At 55.7% G+C, this 14620-nt stretch overlaps 1 protein-coding gene across 1 annotated transcript in view; it reads right to left on the bottom strand.

Annotated features, from left to right (window-relative positions):
- CASTOR2 (cytosolic arginine sensor for mTORC1 subunit 2) overlaps nt 1-14620 on the bottom strand; it is a 57150-nt gene that overhangs the window by 6218 nt on the left and 36312 nt on the right. The window contains exons 2-7 of the mRNA XM_033840248.2: nt 14534-14604; nt 6692-6885; nt 5874-6006; nt 5234-5357; nt 4394-4504; nt 3831-3913 (exon numbers count right to left, since the gene is read on the bottom strand). Of these exons, the coding sequence (XP_033696139.1) occupies nt 3831-3913; nt 4394-4504; nt 5234-5357; nt 5874-6006; nt 6692-6885; nt 14534-14604 (716 nt within the window). The remainder of the gene's footprint in view (nt 1-3830; nt 3914-4393; nt 4505-5233; nt 5358-5873; nt 6007-6691; nt 6886-14533; nt 14605-14620) is intronic.

Consider the following 14620-nt stretch of genomic DNA (forward strand, 5'->3'; position numbering starts at 1 on the left):
CTTTTTTGTCGCCCTTTTCTAGTCAGATGACGTGGCCAAGTCACTTCCTCTCTCTGAGCCTCCGTTTCCTCATCGGAGTCCCCACTGGGTAAAGGTCCCTGCCTGTCCTAAAGGCAGTGTCAGGCATCTGATCATGAGGAATGTCATTTCCTTCTCCTTCTGGATCTCCAAAGCAGTGGCCTTCTGGCCTCCTCCAAACCTCAGCCAATAAGGTGGTCTTTGGGTTGCCTGGGGATGGTTCTCCCCTCTCCTCCACCCTCCTCCCCTCTTTGAAGGCACCATGCAAAGCTTCCTCCTACAGGAAGACCTCCAGGATCTGAGGACCACTCTTCTCTCCATCAGCACAACCCCTCAAAGCTACTGTTCTGATTCTGGCGATGATGCCTTTCCCCAGCGCTGTCCCGATTGGGTGGGAGAGTACAGATATGGCCGCCAGCTCCCCATGGGATTCTGGGGCCACAGCCTGGGCATCAGCAACCTGGGCTTCACCCTTCCCCCACCCCCAGCCTCCCTGGCACCCTTCCACTCCCTGGCCCTGGTCCTGCTTGTCAGCCCACCCTGGGACCTAGACATGACCCTGCAGGTCTCTCAAGCTCCTGTCTCCTGCTTGGTCTCCTGGGGCTCCTGGCTGGACCCATGGGCCCCTTTGGTGGCTGCACAGGCCTCGTGCTTGCACTTCTGGTGACCGTCTGTGCTGTTATGTGGTGGAGACCGGTTGTGTCCTAAGATTCTTTCGCTACAGACACATTCATTTGCAGTTCTGTAAAGGGGATGGGGGGTGTGGGTAGGAGATTAGGGTCTAGAATGGTGCCTTTCAAACCGTGGGTGGTGACCCACTGGGGACATCAATTTAGAAGGCTGGTAACCAGTGTTTTATGAAATGACAACAGAAAAGGGAAGGGCAAACAGCTCAGCACCAGAGCGAGTGCAGTTTTGTGAAACCGTAGAGTTGTTTGTGTATGCGTGTGCTGGGCTGTGATGGAAAACATATTTCCTGCAAACCGTGGTCTAAAACATATGGAATTCGCCAGTCTAGAATCTTTCAGATTCTCAAGTTATTTTTCTTGCAGGGCTATTTATAGCTATTAGCCTGGCGCTAAAACCCTCCACATCCCGGGAAGGTAGATCCAGCTGCTGCCTGCTAGATCACACACTGTGTCCCCTGTCGCCCGCCCGTGAGGCCACTCAAAACAGCCCAGGGCAACTGCAGATGGTAGGACGATTCAAGTCTCATCTACTATCCCACCTCGATTCTCCCTTCAACCTGACTTTCTTTTTTCTGTAATATTATTATACTGAGTGTATTTTGGTAAACTTTGAAGCAAAGCTGGGGATAAAAAGATAAGCTGAAATGCATCACTAATTATCAGAGAAAGGCAAATAAAACTGCAATGAGGCACCACCTCACACGGGTCAGAATGGCCGTCACTAAAAAATCTGCAAATAACAAATGCTGGAGAGGGTGTGGAGAGAAGGGAACCCTCCCACACGGTTGGTGCAGCCACTGTGAAAAACAGTATGGAGGTCCCTCAAAAAACTAAAAATAGAATTACCATAGGATCCAGCAATCCCACTCCTGGGCATATACGCAGACAAAACTCTAATTCGAAAAGATACATGCACCCCTATGTTCACAGCAGCACTATTCACAACAGCCAAGACATGGAAACAACCTAAATGTCCACTGACAGATGAATGGATAAAGAAGACGTGGTACATATACACAATGGAATACTACTCAGCCATAAAAAAGAATGAAATAATGCCATTTGCAGCGACATGGACGGACCTAGAGATGATCATACTAAGCGAAGTAAGTCAGACAGAGAAAGACAAACACCATATGATATTACTTATATGTGGAATCTAAAATATGACACAGATGAACCTATCTACAAAACAGAAACAGACTCTCAGACATAGAGATCAGACTTGTGGTTGCCAAGGGGGAGGGGGCTGGAGGAGGGACGGAGTGGGAGGTTTGGGTTAGCAGATGCACACTATTACATACAGAATGGATAAACAAGGTCCTACTGTAGAGCATAGGGAACTATAGTCAATATCCTGTGATAAACTAAAATGGAAAAGAATATGAAAAAGAATACATATATATGTATATATAACTGAATCACTTTGCTGTACAGCAGAAATTAACGTAACATTGTAAATCAACTCTACTTCAGTAAAAAAAGAAAAAAAAAAGATAAACTGATATGCACAACTTCCTGCTTCTGAGTCTCCAGTGACGCCTGCCCCTTTGCCTGTGATGACCTGGTGAGGCTCTTTTCCACTGTTTCTACTGTGGAGAGGCACCGCTGCGTCACACCCACCTCTGCTGGTGCCGCCCTCTCCTCCCCGTCAGCCGGGTTAACATCCACTGGTCACCTCTGGGGCCACCTCCTCTGGGAAGCCTTCCCTTCCTCAACCCTCTCCAAGCCTTACACGTCCTTACATGTGGTAGTGACAGCAACCGCTGCTTGCTGAGCACCCGGTGTAACTGACACGTCATGGAGGACTTCGCACCACCCTGAAGCAGGATGTACCATCATCCTTGTTTTACAGACTAGGAAACTGAGGCTCAGAGGTTAAGCGCCAAGGTCACCCTGGTTTCCTTCAGCCTCCTTCACTGGCAAACTTGCCTCTAGGCTACTGGGTCTCCATATCCCCACGGCCCCAAACTGGGCAGCAAATGTGGGTGGGAGAGATGCTGGGGTCGGTGGAGAAGGTGGCCCCGAGAGACAGGCTGGAGCCCAGGGTTGGACCAGGAGCCTTCAGTGTACATTTCCTAGCACTGCAGAAAGCAGCCCCCTGTCCTGCCCCTGGGATGGCTCTGGCTTTGGCCTTGATGTGAGCAAAGTTAGGGGGTGCTGTCCAGTCCTGCTAGTTACTGTGTATCTGCGACCTTGTCCAGAGAAAGCCACAGGCAGGTGGCAGAACCGGGTTCCCTCTCCGACCTGTGGCCCTCAGGTCAAAATGCCCTGCCACCTTCACGTCCCGTCCCAGAAGCAGAGCCCCCTGGGCTGACCCCACGGCCCCTGGAGCAGTCTGAGCTTCATCTGGAACATTCTGCACTCTGTCTATGGGAAATCAGGATTTACTGATCCCATCAGGGCCAGCTGAGGGGCGCTCCCCGAAACAAACGTCCTGTGACTTACCAAGAGCCTCTTCTGGGTTCAACGTCTTGGGTCTGACAAGTCTAGCCCAGAGAAATCATGTCTCATCAAGACAAAGCGCGCTGCAGTCATCACAAGGGGGTCAGCAGCCTACACTCAGCGCCGGGAGAATCGGTACCGTGTGGCCCTTCTAACCGAGGGGTCTGAGACCCGTGGCCCCTTGGAATATGCTGATGGGAAAAACTGTCTACCAAAGACAGCTTGGACAATTGTGGAAACTGAAGCTAGACTGAGTCTTGGGGGATTCCTGTGAATTTTCTCCCGGGGGATCAGGTCACTGTGACCACACAGGGAAAAGGGTGCGGGGCTGGGATGTCTTGAGTTTTACTGTGAGCTGTTTGGCAACTGTGTTAAAAAAAAAAAAAAAACCTCATTAAAAATGACAACAGTCATTCCCTGTCAACAGTGGGACTAAGGAGAGATTTTTTTTCCTCTTCTATTTTTATCATGTTCCCAATATTCTAATAAGAAGCAGGTTTTAATTTTTCATTGGGGAGGGGACGGAGAAGAGTGCTTTGCTTGAAGCTGCTCTTCCGTCCTCCGAGGCCAATGCCTCCCGTCACTCACTGGACAAGGGACCGCGTGGGCTGTGGGGACCTCAGTCTCCCCATCTATACCGGCGCTCGGCAATGCCGGCCCCGGCCCCCCGGGGCTCACCGAATCCTAGGGGCTGTCCTCCAATCCGCACCATCTTCCAGAGCTCTCCAGATGCGCTCGTGAACAACAAATTACTAGGAAACCTTGAAAGGGAGCGAGTGAAGTTAATCCCCAGATATTAACGGTGCTCCCTCTGCCAGCCCTCCCTGGAGCATTCCCTGTCCTTGGGCACTGATGTAGGGCCAGAGCAAGGGGGTGTCTGGCCTGAGCTCAGGGGCCCCAAGGACTCTCCCAAGCCCTCAGCGCACTCACTCTGCATCTTCCTCATCTGGGGGCGGGTAGGGGGAGCAGGAAGGCAAGGTTGGGACCGGGCTTTGGAACAACTGCCCCCTTTGCTCAGGCTGGGCAGGGTACACCCCCCCACCCCAGCTCCAGACAGGGGTGGGGGGGTGAGGGACAAACAGCACTGGATGGCGCTGGATGACCCGGGGCCTTTGTCTCTGAGTGGCCTGTCATCTGTGAGCCGGGGCCACTCACCTGCAATGAAGGGCTGGGGTAGGGACATATTAGGACCGAGTGGGTGATAAGCCCATCACAAGCCTCCAGGCCGGGGCCCGGCTCACCTCTGCTGGGTCTGCACGTCCATCACCAGGGAGATGTAGCCCTCGATGAGGGAGAAGGAGAAGAAGCGGATGTGGCCACAGTCATCGCCGGCCGCCATGGGGTCCTTCACTCTGGGGGCCGGGGCAGCTGGTGAGGGGTGGAGTGGGGCCCCCACTGCACCCCAAGCCCCATCAGGCCCCCCTGCCCCGCCCATCAGTCTGGGGGTGTTGGGAAGAGCACGGGCCAAGTCCTGGCTCTGATCCTGCCTTGCTGGTGGACCCTGAGGCACTACCTGCGTCGGCCTCTGCATCTGTGAGGTGTGGACGATTCCACGGCACTCACAGAGATGAGCACCGCACTTTGCGTTTCTGGAGTCCCAGCCCGCCCTCGGCACAGGATACACTTGCCCTTTCCTGGGGGTGGCTTCTCTGTCCCTGGGATGGCCCACATCTCAGGGCACAGTCTATGGTCACTGTCAGCTCACTGGCCCCTGGCCCCGCTCCACTTGGTGCTGGCCAAAACTTACAATCTGCCCTGTGGAAAAATGCAAAGCTGTCGCCCACCAAATGAAAAAACCTGAGTTCCCAGCTCTCCAGATGACTGGGCTTCCCCTAGGGGCTCAGGTGACAGTGGGGTGTTTATTATATCCACATGTGGGCCTAGGGCTTCACCAGGTTTTGGGGTTCCCAAGGAATGCCATTCTCCCCTCTTAGAATGGGGATCTGGGGTACAGCCATGTCTCGCTTCTCAAACGAGCTCCCAGGGCAGGTCTGTGCCTCCCACCTCAGACTGGGGCTACTAGACAGAGTCGTGTCTCCCCTTGGCCACCCAGCAGCCCCTCACACCCGAGGAGGCCCTACCCGTTGGAGTAGAACATGACATCCATGAGGAGTGTGGCAACAGCGGGCAGTGTGTCCGGGTCCAGGCTGGTGACACAGAACCTGTTGCTCGGGCTGGACAGTGGGTGGATGACGGGCCTCTGGACTGTGAGAGCACAAAGACAAGGGGCGCTGAGGCCGGGAGGAGAGGAGCATCGTGGGGCAGGAGAGGGCCCAGGAAGAGGGGTGGGGTCAGCCAGCAGCTGCTCTGGGGAGGCTGGCTGCAGGCCCTGCAAGACCTGGCCCGGCGCTTCTCCAGCCTCCAGCCCCACCCCCAGGCCCCCGGGCCTTTGCACATGCCACGCCGCCTGCCTGGAACGCCCTTCCCAACCTTCACCACCGGGCTTAGCTCCTACTTGTGCTCCAAGCTTCAGCTTGAGAGTCACTGCCTCTGGGAGGCCTGGCCTGATAGCCTGGACTGGGTCAGAAGTGGTCTCTGGCCATTGCTGGCTGCATCCACATCCACTGCCCTGGCTAGACCTTGGGAACAGAGTCTGATCAGGACTGTGGTACCGTGTTATGCCTGGCCCTCAACTGATGCTCTGAGAATGGGGCTGCCCTGGGTAGGACCTGGTAATTTCTTGAGGTCTCTCTGCACAACCCTCCCCCTCCCGCAACTCACCCATCTTGGGCTTCACGAAGCCGTTGGTGATGCCGAGGTTCTCGGCTGCCACTGTCTCGCCATTGACGACCCGCAGGATGGTGAACTCTGATGACAAGGTGTGGGTAACGAAGGGCAGGTCCCGCTCACGCACCTGGGGACGGGGAGTCAAAGAGGGAGTGTACCATAGTCCCCGGATGGAGTGGGCCTGGGGCCACCAGCCCCTTTACTCTGAGATTCTGTCCCCAGAACGAGCTTCCCCTGTCCTTGCCTCCCGCTGTCCTGGTTGGGGACGGGAGCCTGGGACCAGGGGCACATGCCTCCCCAGGGGCAGCAGGGAGGATGCAGAGGGGAGCAGACACCGTGCCGAGGGCTAGGAGGTGCAGGTCCACTCCCCCACTCCCTCTTGTGTGTGGTGGCCACACCTGTCCCTGGCCTGGGAGGACTCTCCAGGGTGGCCACGCCCTATGGGAGAAGAGCATGAATAACACGGTAGCCAGGAAATGCCGCTGGCTCCATGGCCAGACACACTTGCCACCCCAGGGGAGGGGTATGGGATTGGGGGAGCCAGACATCCAGCGAGGGGGGCATCCCACCCACACGCACCCCCAGCACTCACTTCCTGGCCTCCAGCTTAAACCCAGCATGGTGCACACAAAGGGCAGGCAGTGGGTGGGACTAGACCAGCCAGGGCCATGCTGACACTGGACTGATGACCCTAAGGTACGCTTGACCTCTCTCTGAGCTGATCACGAAACCGGCGGGGAGAGGCACAAACTCTGCAGACCACATCCGAGGGGGCGCCCACGTTGCCTGGGCGTGGGCTGCAGCTTGCTCACCAGGATGAAGTCCGTCTGGTAGGTGGACAGCATGAACACAGAGATGTTCTGGTCGGCCAGCGGGGCGATGACCGACTTGGCGATCTTGGTCACACCGATGGGCTGGGAGCTGGAGAAGCTGCCACCACCCGACACCACGTTGAGGGCCAGCCAGGTGGCGTCGGCCACACTCAGGTGTTCCGAGGAGGGCAGCTCTGGAGGGGGACACAGAAGGCCGGCTTATGACTGATGGGCCCCAGATGTGTGACCTCAGCCAGCCCGCCCTCTGGGCCTCAGCGCCCTCATCTGTCAAAGGAGGCCGAGATCGTCCTTAAAGGTCCCATCCGGGGAGGACCGAGCAGGGAAGGCTCTCATAGGACTCTGGATGTGCCCAGCAGCTCAGTAGGGCAGGGACCATGGGAACAAGGGGTTTATCTGTGCTGGGCCTCAGTTTCCCCAGCTGTGAAGTGATGCGTACTCAGCAGTAACAGTTCTGTTATTTCTGGTTTTCACTACCTTTCTGGGTACCAGGTGCTGCCATCACCACCTTATACCGGTGGACCGGGTCCCATGGTTCTCAAACTGGGTTCCCAGGAACCTCCCAGGGGCTGGGGGGTAGAGGGGAGGCCAGGAGAAGACAGGGTGGGGGGCCCGGGATTTTCCTCCCTGCTTCAGTTAGACCTGTACTTCAGGCTCCTCTGGAAGCACATTCAGCTCCAGAAGGCCTCCTGAGGTTGCCACCTTCCAGTGGGCAGTGACTGTCACCCAAGTCCCTCCTGAGAGCCTGGGGATCCTGGGGGCGGGGGCACCGGCAGGGGCAGGGTCGGGGAGGTTCAGAGCGGCAGTGATCGCCCAGTCTCCTTGACTAGCTCACAAAGACCATCCTTCCACCCCGTCCTGCAGAAAGAGTACCCAGGGGAGACTGTGCACGGGACATGGTACACACATGTGCACGGCTGCATGGACAGGCAGCCACAGAACAGAGCACAGGCTGCACATGGAACTCTCCACGCATCACAGTCGCCTGCTCGAACCCACCCCGTACCAGGACTGTCATTTCACCCCATACATGTGACAAACCAGAGCTCTGAGGGGCTGGTGACTTACCCAAGATCACTTAGACAGGGAATAACAGAGCCAGGATTCAAACCCAGATCTGACTTACAAACAGACCCTTATGCTCGATGCTGGGCACCACATGGGAAGAAGGGCCAGGTCCCCAGCAAGGGGGCCGCTAAGAAGAGGGGGCCGGACACTGGTGAGTTAAGGGGGCTGCGATGATCATGATGCTGCCCGAGGGAAGCTGGGTTGGGCTGTGCTGGCCTCAGCAAGATGGCTTCGGAAGCCTCAACCAGGCTCCTACCTGCCCAGCTAAGGTCGTCATGGCAACCACAGCCTACGGAGCCCATTGGCCCTGCTGGCTGAGAGGGGCCAGTCCTCCGCCAGGCTGGCTGGAGAGGTAGGCTGCTTCCCAGAGAAGGGAAGGGGTTTGGGAGTGGGGGAGGCAGGAGGAAAGCCTGATCTCAGGCTTCCACATCTAGTCTCTCCGCTTGTCATCTGGGGTGTCAGAAGAGAGACTTCTCAGCCCCAGGACCGCCAGAGGAAACACGCTCCCCAGAACTGAGTGTCCCAGTTCAATTCTGAAATTCCAAGGGGTCTGGAACTGGCCATGGAGGGGATTTCCTGGGGGCAGTGCTGTGAGCCCCCAACCCTGCCATCTTAAGCAAAGACAGCCCCAGGAGCCACCGAGGGCCAGGGTGCCTTGATGGTCTGTCATCTGAAGCACCATTTTAATATACTAATAAATAAAATTACTTAATAAAAAATTTTAATTTCACTTTTCAGTAGGGCAGAACCCCAAAAGCCATCTTAGGAAAATTCTGGAGGGGTCCTTTCCATCACCGCACGCTAACACATCAGGACCATGTCCGCGTTTGTGAACCTGCCTCTGCCTGCCTGTTCCAAGCTCCTCACAACTCAAAACTGCCCAGTGGCTTTCCACGTTCTCTGGAGTAAAAGCCAAAGTCCTCGTGCCGCTGGGAACCAGCATTGCCCCAGAGGGCTTTCTGGGATGATAGATATGGTCTATACCTCCGCTGTCCAAAGCCACTTACCCCATGTGGTAACGGAGCACTTGAAATGTGGTCAGTGCTACAGAAGAAATACAATTTTAAGTTGCATTTAATTTTGGTTCCTTTAAATTCCCATGGCCGCGTGGGGGTGAGCGGCCAGTTCAAGTCTACAATTGGCCTCACTGGCACGCCAGCGCCCTGGGGCTTTGTTTTCTGCTATTCTCAGCGCCTGGCACACGGAGGCTCCAGAAGAATGGATGAGGAGGGACGTGGCAGCTGTCCCCGCCCCTCTGCTCTGCCCGGGCCCCTGTTCCCACCCATCGACCTTCTCTGCTCCCGCCGCGCGCCCCCACCCCAGCTCAGTCTCTGTGGTCAGGGCTTGGTCACACTGCCAGACCCCAGGTGGAGGGCGGCCTTCGACATCATCCCACGCTCCTGTACCCGGCTTCCCAGGATCAGGCAGAGGGCCCCGGGGGAGCCAGTGTCACCCCCAGACACTGCCAACTTCTCTGAATTCTTAGTCCAGCAGTGCAGAACGCTGTCCATTTGCTTATAGACCTGGCTCAGAAGTCAGTCCCTGCCCCATTTCACAGAATAGGAAACTGAGGCCCGGAGAGGGAAGCTGACTGACTCAAGGTCACAGTGCAGTAAATGGGGAGGGCACCTCATTCTGGCACCGTGGCACGTCTGTCCAGACCCGTCCCGCCACCAGCCCGTGGTGGGGTGTCGCGAGAACCCCTCTTGCCGGGATTAGCTTCAGGACTGTAAAGTTGGCGGGGGGGTCCGGGCAGCTGAGGTTCCAATGTCCCAATTCTGGCACCGTGGTTCCACTGGCCCTGTAAGGCCTTCACCTGGCAGGTGGAGCCTCTGCTGCCCCAGCCTCAGGCCTGCCCTCTGTCCCCCGCCTGAGTTCCACAATCCAGTGGGGCCTGATCTTTAGCAGTGGGGTCCTCGGCGAGCACGTGAGGGTGGTGGCAAAGAACGCAGGCTTTGGGCTCAGACAGTGACAAACTCTAACCCTGGCTCCGTCCTCTGCAGCAGAGGCTGCTGGGAAGCTGCTGCTGATACAGTGGTGAAGGCCATTCCCTCCAAGTCTGCAAAGCGCTGGGGTATGTGCATTTTTAGGGGGTGCTAGGGTACCAAGGCTCTGCTCCGAGGAGTCTCTCAGCGGGTTTGGACGGGTCCCGCGGAGAAGCCCAGGCCTGAGGCCGACCGGAAATGGGGACAGAAGTGGGCGGGTGGGGGATGGTGGGCAGCCTGCAGGCTGCCACTGCCCAGAGGAGTTCAGCTCCATCCAAACGCTACTCAGGGTTTGGGCGGCCGGTGAGCGGGGGTGGGTCTGCCCGCCGGTCCCGGCTCTCAGTCCTGGATGGAACCCACTGAGGTGCTTCAAGCAGCAGGCCTGGACTGAGAGGGAGGTCAGCCCTGGGTCAGTGGTCACCTCTCTGAAGCTTCCAGAAGGGTGAGCTTTGTCAGAGCAGCAAAGCAGCTGGAGACCACAGTGCTCGCTGCTTCTGGCCCCAGGGACCCCAAATGCTGCCCTGGCACTCGGGGGCAAGGGAAGGCCTGCCTGGTCCCATCGTCACCCAGGCCAAGCCTCAGGGTGCCCGAGGTGCCGCTGCGGGGCTGGGGGCTGGGCTGCCAGGAGCTGCCAGGAGGGAGCCAGCTTGCTCTTCCCTAGAGGAAAAGTAGACACATTCCAAGACTGAAAGGGGTTATTAATACTGTCACTGCCCATCGTCCAAGACCCTAAAGATAGCCCATCAGAGCTGAGGACGCTCCCTGGCGGGTCGCTGAGGACGCCTGCCACCTCCCAGAAAGCAAGTCGGCAGCTCTGTTGCTGGGAGCCCACCCTACCTCCCCAGGAGTCCCCCGTTTCCGGCTGCAGGCCCTGTGGTTCCCTGTGCTAAGTGGTCACGTCCTCTGACAGAGTTTGTCAGGCTTCTCCCACCCTGCCTGCAGCGGGGTCACGAGTCCTGGGGTCAGGTGGGCGGGTTGTGTCCTGGCTGTGTGACTCTGAACGAAATCACCACCTCTTGGTTTCTTAGTTTTCAAATGTTGGGCTGATGAAATCAGGATAGACTCCAGAAGACGCTTGGAGGATTTAATGGGATAATCCCCATCGAGTGCGTAGCTAAGTGCCTGGCGTCCGAGGGCTTGCCAAGTGCCAAAGCCTTTCTGTTATAACGCTGCTGCTGGGAGTTTTGTTGGTTTCTGGACAGAAGTTGGGGAAAAATGTATCAAGAGTTTAAACATGTACAGTTTCACTGTAAAGGAGTAGTTACACATGGGACAAAGAAAGAGTTATGGGTATGAACGTTCAACCCAAAAGGATTTAAGACAAAGACCTGGGAGCTACCAAAAAAGTCAACGCCAGGGCCGGGCAGACGAACCACAGTTCATCTGCGACAGAATACGATGCGTCTGTTTAAAAAACAGGTTTTTCAGCTATGAAACACATTTCCCAGTCATGAAGGAAATCAGAATATAAAATTTATGGTAGGTATGAATTCTGCAATTAACGTCTCATTCTGTAGGTGTGGTAAGTAGGAGAGGGCTTTTATTCTCAGCTGATACAGGCTCAGGTATTCAGGGTGAGCTGTCCTGAGGTCTTAGTTTCAAGTGGTCCATTAAATAATAAATGTATGTGTGCACTGTTTATGGACAAGAAGTGAAAACAGTTGTCCTCAAAGGTGACCAGCCGGCAAGTCTAGTTTCAGGTGGAGGGAACAGGGGTGTTAATTGTAGGCTCTCAACGGTTGTACAAGTCTGAAAACTGTCAAAATACAAAGGGTATCGGGAAAACACACTTTTGAAGGCTATCTGATCCTGGGAAATTATACTGAGTGGAATGAAAAGATAAGAAGCATGTGCACTACAGGTCAACACGGCGAGATATCCACACCTGGGGGTGTAGAATGTGGAGACCTCGTGGGAAGGACTTTGCCACGAGGCAGCCCTGGAGAGGTCGAGGGAAGCGGGTGGGCGGGCAGGAGCTGAGGTGTCATGGGAGTGATGCGGGGGACTCTCCAGGGAAGCAGCCCTCCCTGCAGCAGGCACCCCATCCTCAAGGTCCACCCCTCCTCCCATCCCGGGAGATGTAATCTCAGCTCCAGGCTGAGCTGCCAGTCTGTTATTCTACACAACGCGGGAGACGCTCCAGAGGCAGGTGTGCGTCATCCTCCATCAGTGCTCACCGGGAGGGAGGGGTCGGCTTCAGGGCACAGTGAAGAACTGGCCCCGACTGGGATCCCAGCTCCTTCACTGACCTGGACCTCATGCAGAGGGGACCCCTGCTGGGGGTACTACTGAATTAGTAAGTTGGGAGCTCAGAGCTAGGCGGGAGATGCAGGGAGTGCTGATGGGCACTGCACTGTTTGCCCTGGTGGACACGCAAAGTGGAGGTGGCACGTGACTCCCTGATGCCTGTCATATGGCCACACACACACCTTACAGAACTGGGAGGGAGGGAAGGAGGTGATCCTGTGTTAGGGACGAGGCCACGGAGGCCCCAGGTCAGTGAGCCACTTGCCCAGAAGGTAGCAGAGGCTGGATAGAAGCTGGGTCTTCCCCTCAGCCCTGGGTGAGGCCAGGAGTTACCTCTCGACATCCTCCTCCCTCCATCTTTCGACCAATCATGGCACCAAGCCCCAAGGTCGGAGGTGGGGTCTCTCATTCCGGGGCTCAGCAAGATGCCGGCATGGCACGCAGCAGGTGCTCAGTAAATACTGCCCCACCCCCCACCTCGGGGCTGGCTCAGAATAACCCGACACTAAGCTCAGCCAAAGGACAGCTCCCTGGTTACAGACAGTTCCTGCAAACACAGCCTTCCAGGACCAGCAAAACTGGCTCCCCAGGTCCCGCAGCCTCCCGCTCTCCCTGCTCAAGGAGTTTTCTTACCTGCTGCCTTCAGAGGTAGACAGTTAGTCAGAGATACTGGTCTGGGGAGGTGGATTAGATAGAATATCCCTTCCCAGAGAACAGACACTCTGGGGGTGTTCCTTCTACATCCGAGGCGCCCTGATTCTCAGCAGTTCTGTGTAAAGGCCTGAATGCCCATGAGAAAATAAACATGTGCTTGGGTTGCCTGAGCAGACATTCTTCATGTGAGTTGTGGCTAAGGCAACATTCCGGTCTGTGGTTCCTGGGCTCAGGAAATGTCTGATGGGGGACTTCCCTGGTGGCGCAGTGGCTAAGACTCCACACTCCCAATGGTCAGGGCACTAGATCCCACATGTGTGCGGCAACTAACAGTTGGCATGCCACAACTAAGGAGCCCTCAAGCCACAACTGAGGAGCCCGCCTGCTGCAACTAATGAGCCCCACTGCTGCAACTAAGACCTGGCGCAACTGAATAAATACTAAAAAAAAAAGAAAAGAAAATTCTGATGAATGAATGAATGAATGAATGAGTGACTGACGACACAGGTGTCCTTGGCGAAGGGGCAGGGCCTCCAGTGGGGTCTGCCCCATTCCTGCTCTGGCCACACAGCCGCCCCCCCTTGGAGGCATGGGGGCCCGTAGGATGTGGGGCGCCGAGCCCAGTCCCCAATACTGACTCGGTGCCCTAGACCACGTGCGTGCGAGGACAACAGGGCGTAGCTGGGAAGCCGCTTCCTGGGGCTTCACTCTCTCACCAGTAAAAGTAAAGAGGGTCGATACGCATCGGGAACCACAAAATAGTCAACTCCTGACTCCACAATGCCATTTCTCAGACTCTGTTTTGGGAATCAACCTGCCTAAGAATACATGTTATGCACTGACAGAGTTTATAAATTTCTCATTGGAGGACAATGAAAATAACTTCAGCTCCAACCGTAGGGGCCTGGGCAAGGAACCAGGGCTGCTGCTGAAAGGCTGTGATATCACAGCATATTTTGTTGTTATGTGAAGTGAAAACATTTCTATAAATTAAACAGACCGCCTGAGAAAAGTTGGAAAGAAAACCACAAAAAAAGTGACCAGTAGCTGTCTTGTGGGTAGGGCTAGGGTTTTAAAAACTGTTGGATTTGTTGCCCTCTCTACATGTTCGGAAGACTCTAACTTAGCAGTTCTGAATGACCACCAGCTCTCAGGGGGCCCAGCTCCTCTGCTGGTGAGTCTGGACCCACGACTCCCCGCCTCCACTCTCAGTTCCTCATTGATAATCACAGGAGAAGCACAACACCTTCGCATCAAGTAATACGTATCGGTCAGCACTCGCCACCAATGAACACTCACTGTTACTTTAGAGCCGGACAAACGTAACGAACTTCAATCATAAAACTAAAAGGATGTGGAGGATGAGGGGACAGGGCTTCTTTCTGGGGTGACGGAAGTGTTCTGGAACCGGATAGGGGTGACGGCTGCACAACCTTGGGAATATCAAAGACCACGGAACTGCTGTACATTTTAAAATGACGCACTCTCTGGTACGTGAATTCTATCTCGATTTAAAAGATGGAAGGAAGATAAAATCATAAAAGGATGGTGACTGGGGCAAGTTCCTGTTCGAACAAGGACTGAAGATGTTTTGAAAGCGCCTCCCTCGCGGCAGGAGTCCCAGAGAACATGCCCCCTGCCTTCCTGGTTGCTTTAGCTCCTGGCTGGGGAGGCACCGCCCCCTTTCAGCTCTGGGGCCTTTCCTGGGAAAAAGTCTCGAGAGCAGAAAGGGAGGGGATCAGCCAGAACACAGGACAGGAGGAAGCTCTGCCACCAGCAGGTGGGGACAGAAATAAGGGGAGGGGGGCGGGCAGCCGGCACCGACTGCCGGCCCCAGTCCAGCCAAGCCCCTGGGGAGAGAAGCACTTACCCAGGAAGCCCTCCTCATCGACAATGATGGTATAATCCTCCGGGGTCTCGGTCAGACTGAAGAACTTGCACCTGGGTGGACGGACAG

The sequence above is a fragment of the Tursiops truncatus genome, chromosome 15 (assembly GCF_011762595.2).
Source record: "Tursiops truncatus isolate mTurTru1 chromosome 15, mTurTru1.mat.Y, whole genome shotgun sequence".
Taxonomy (NCBI): Eukaryota; Metazoa; Chordata; class Mammalia; order Artiodactyla; family Delphinidae; genus Tursiops; species Tursiops truncatus.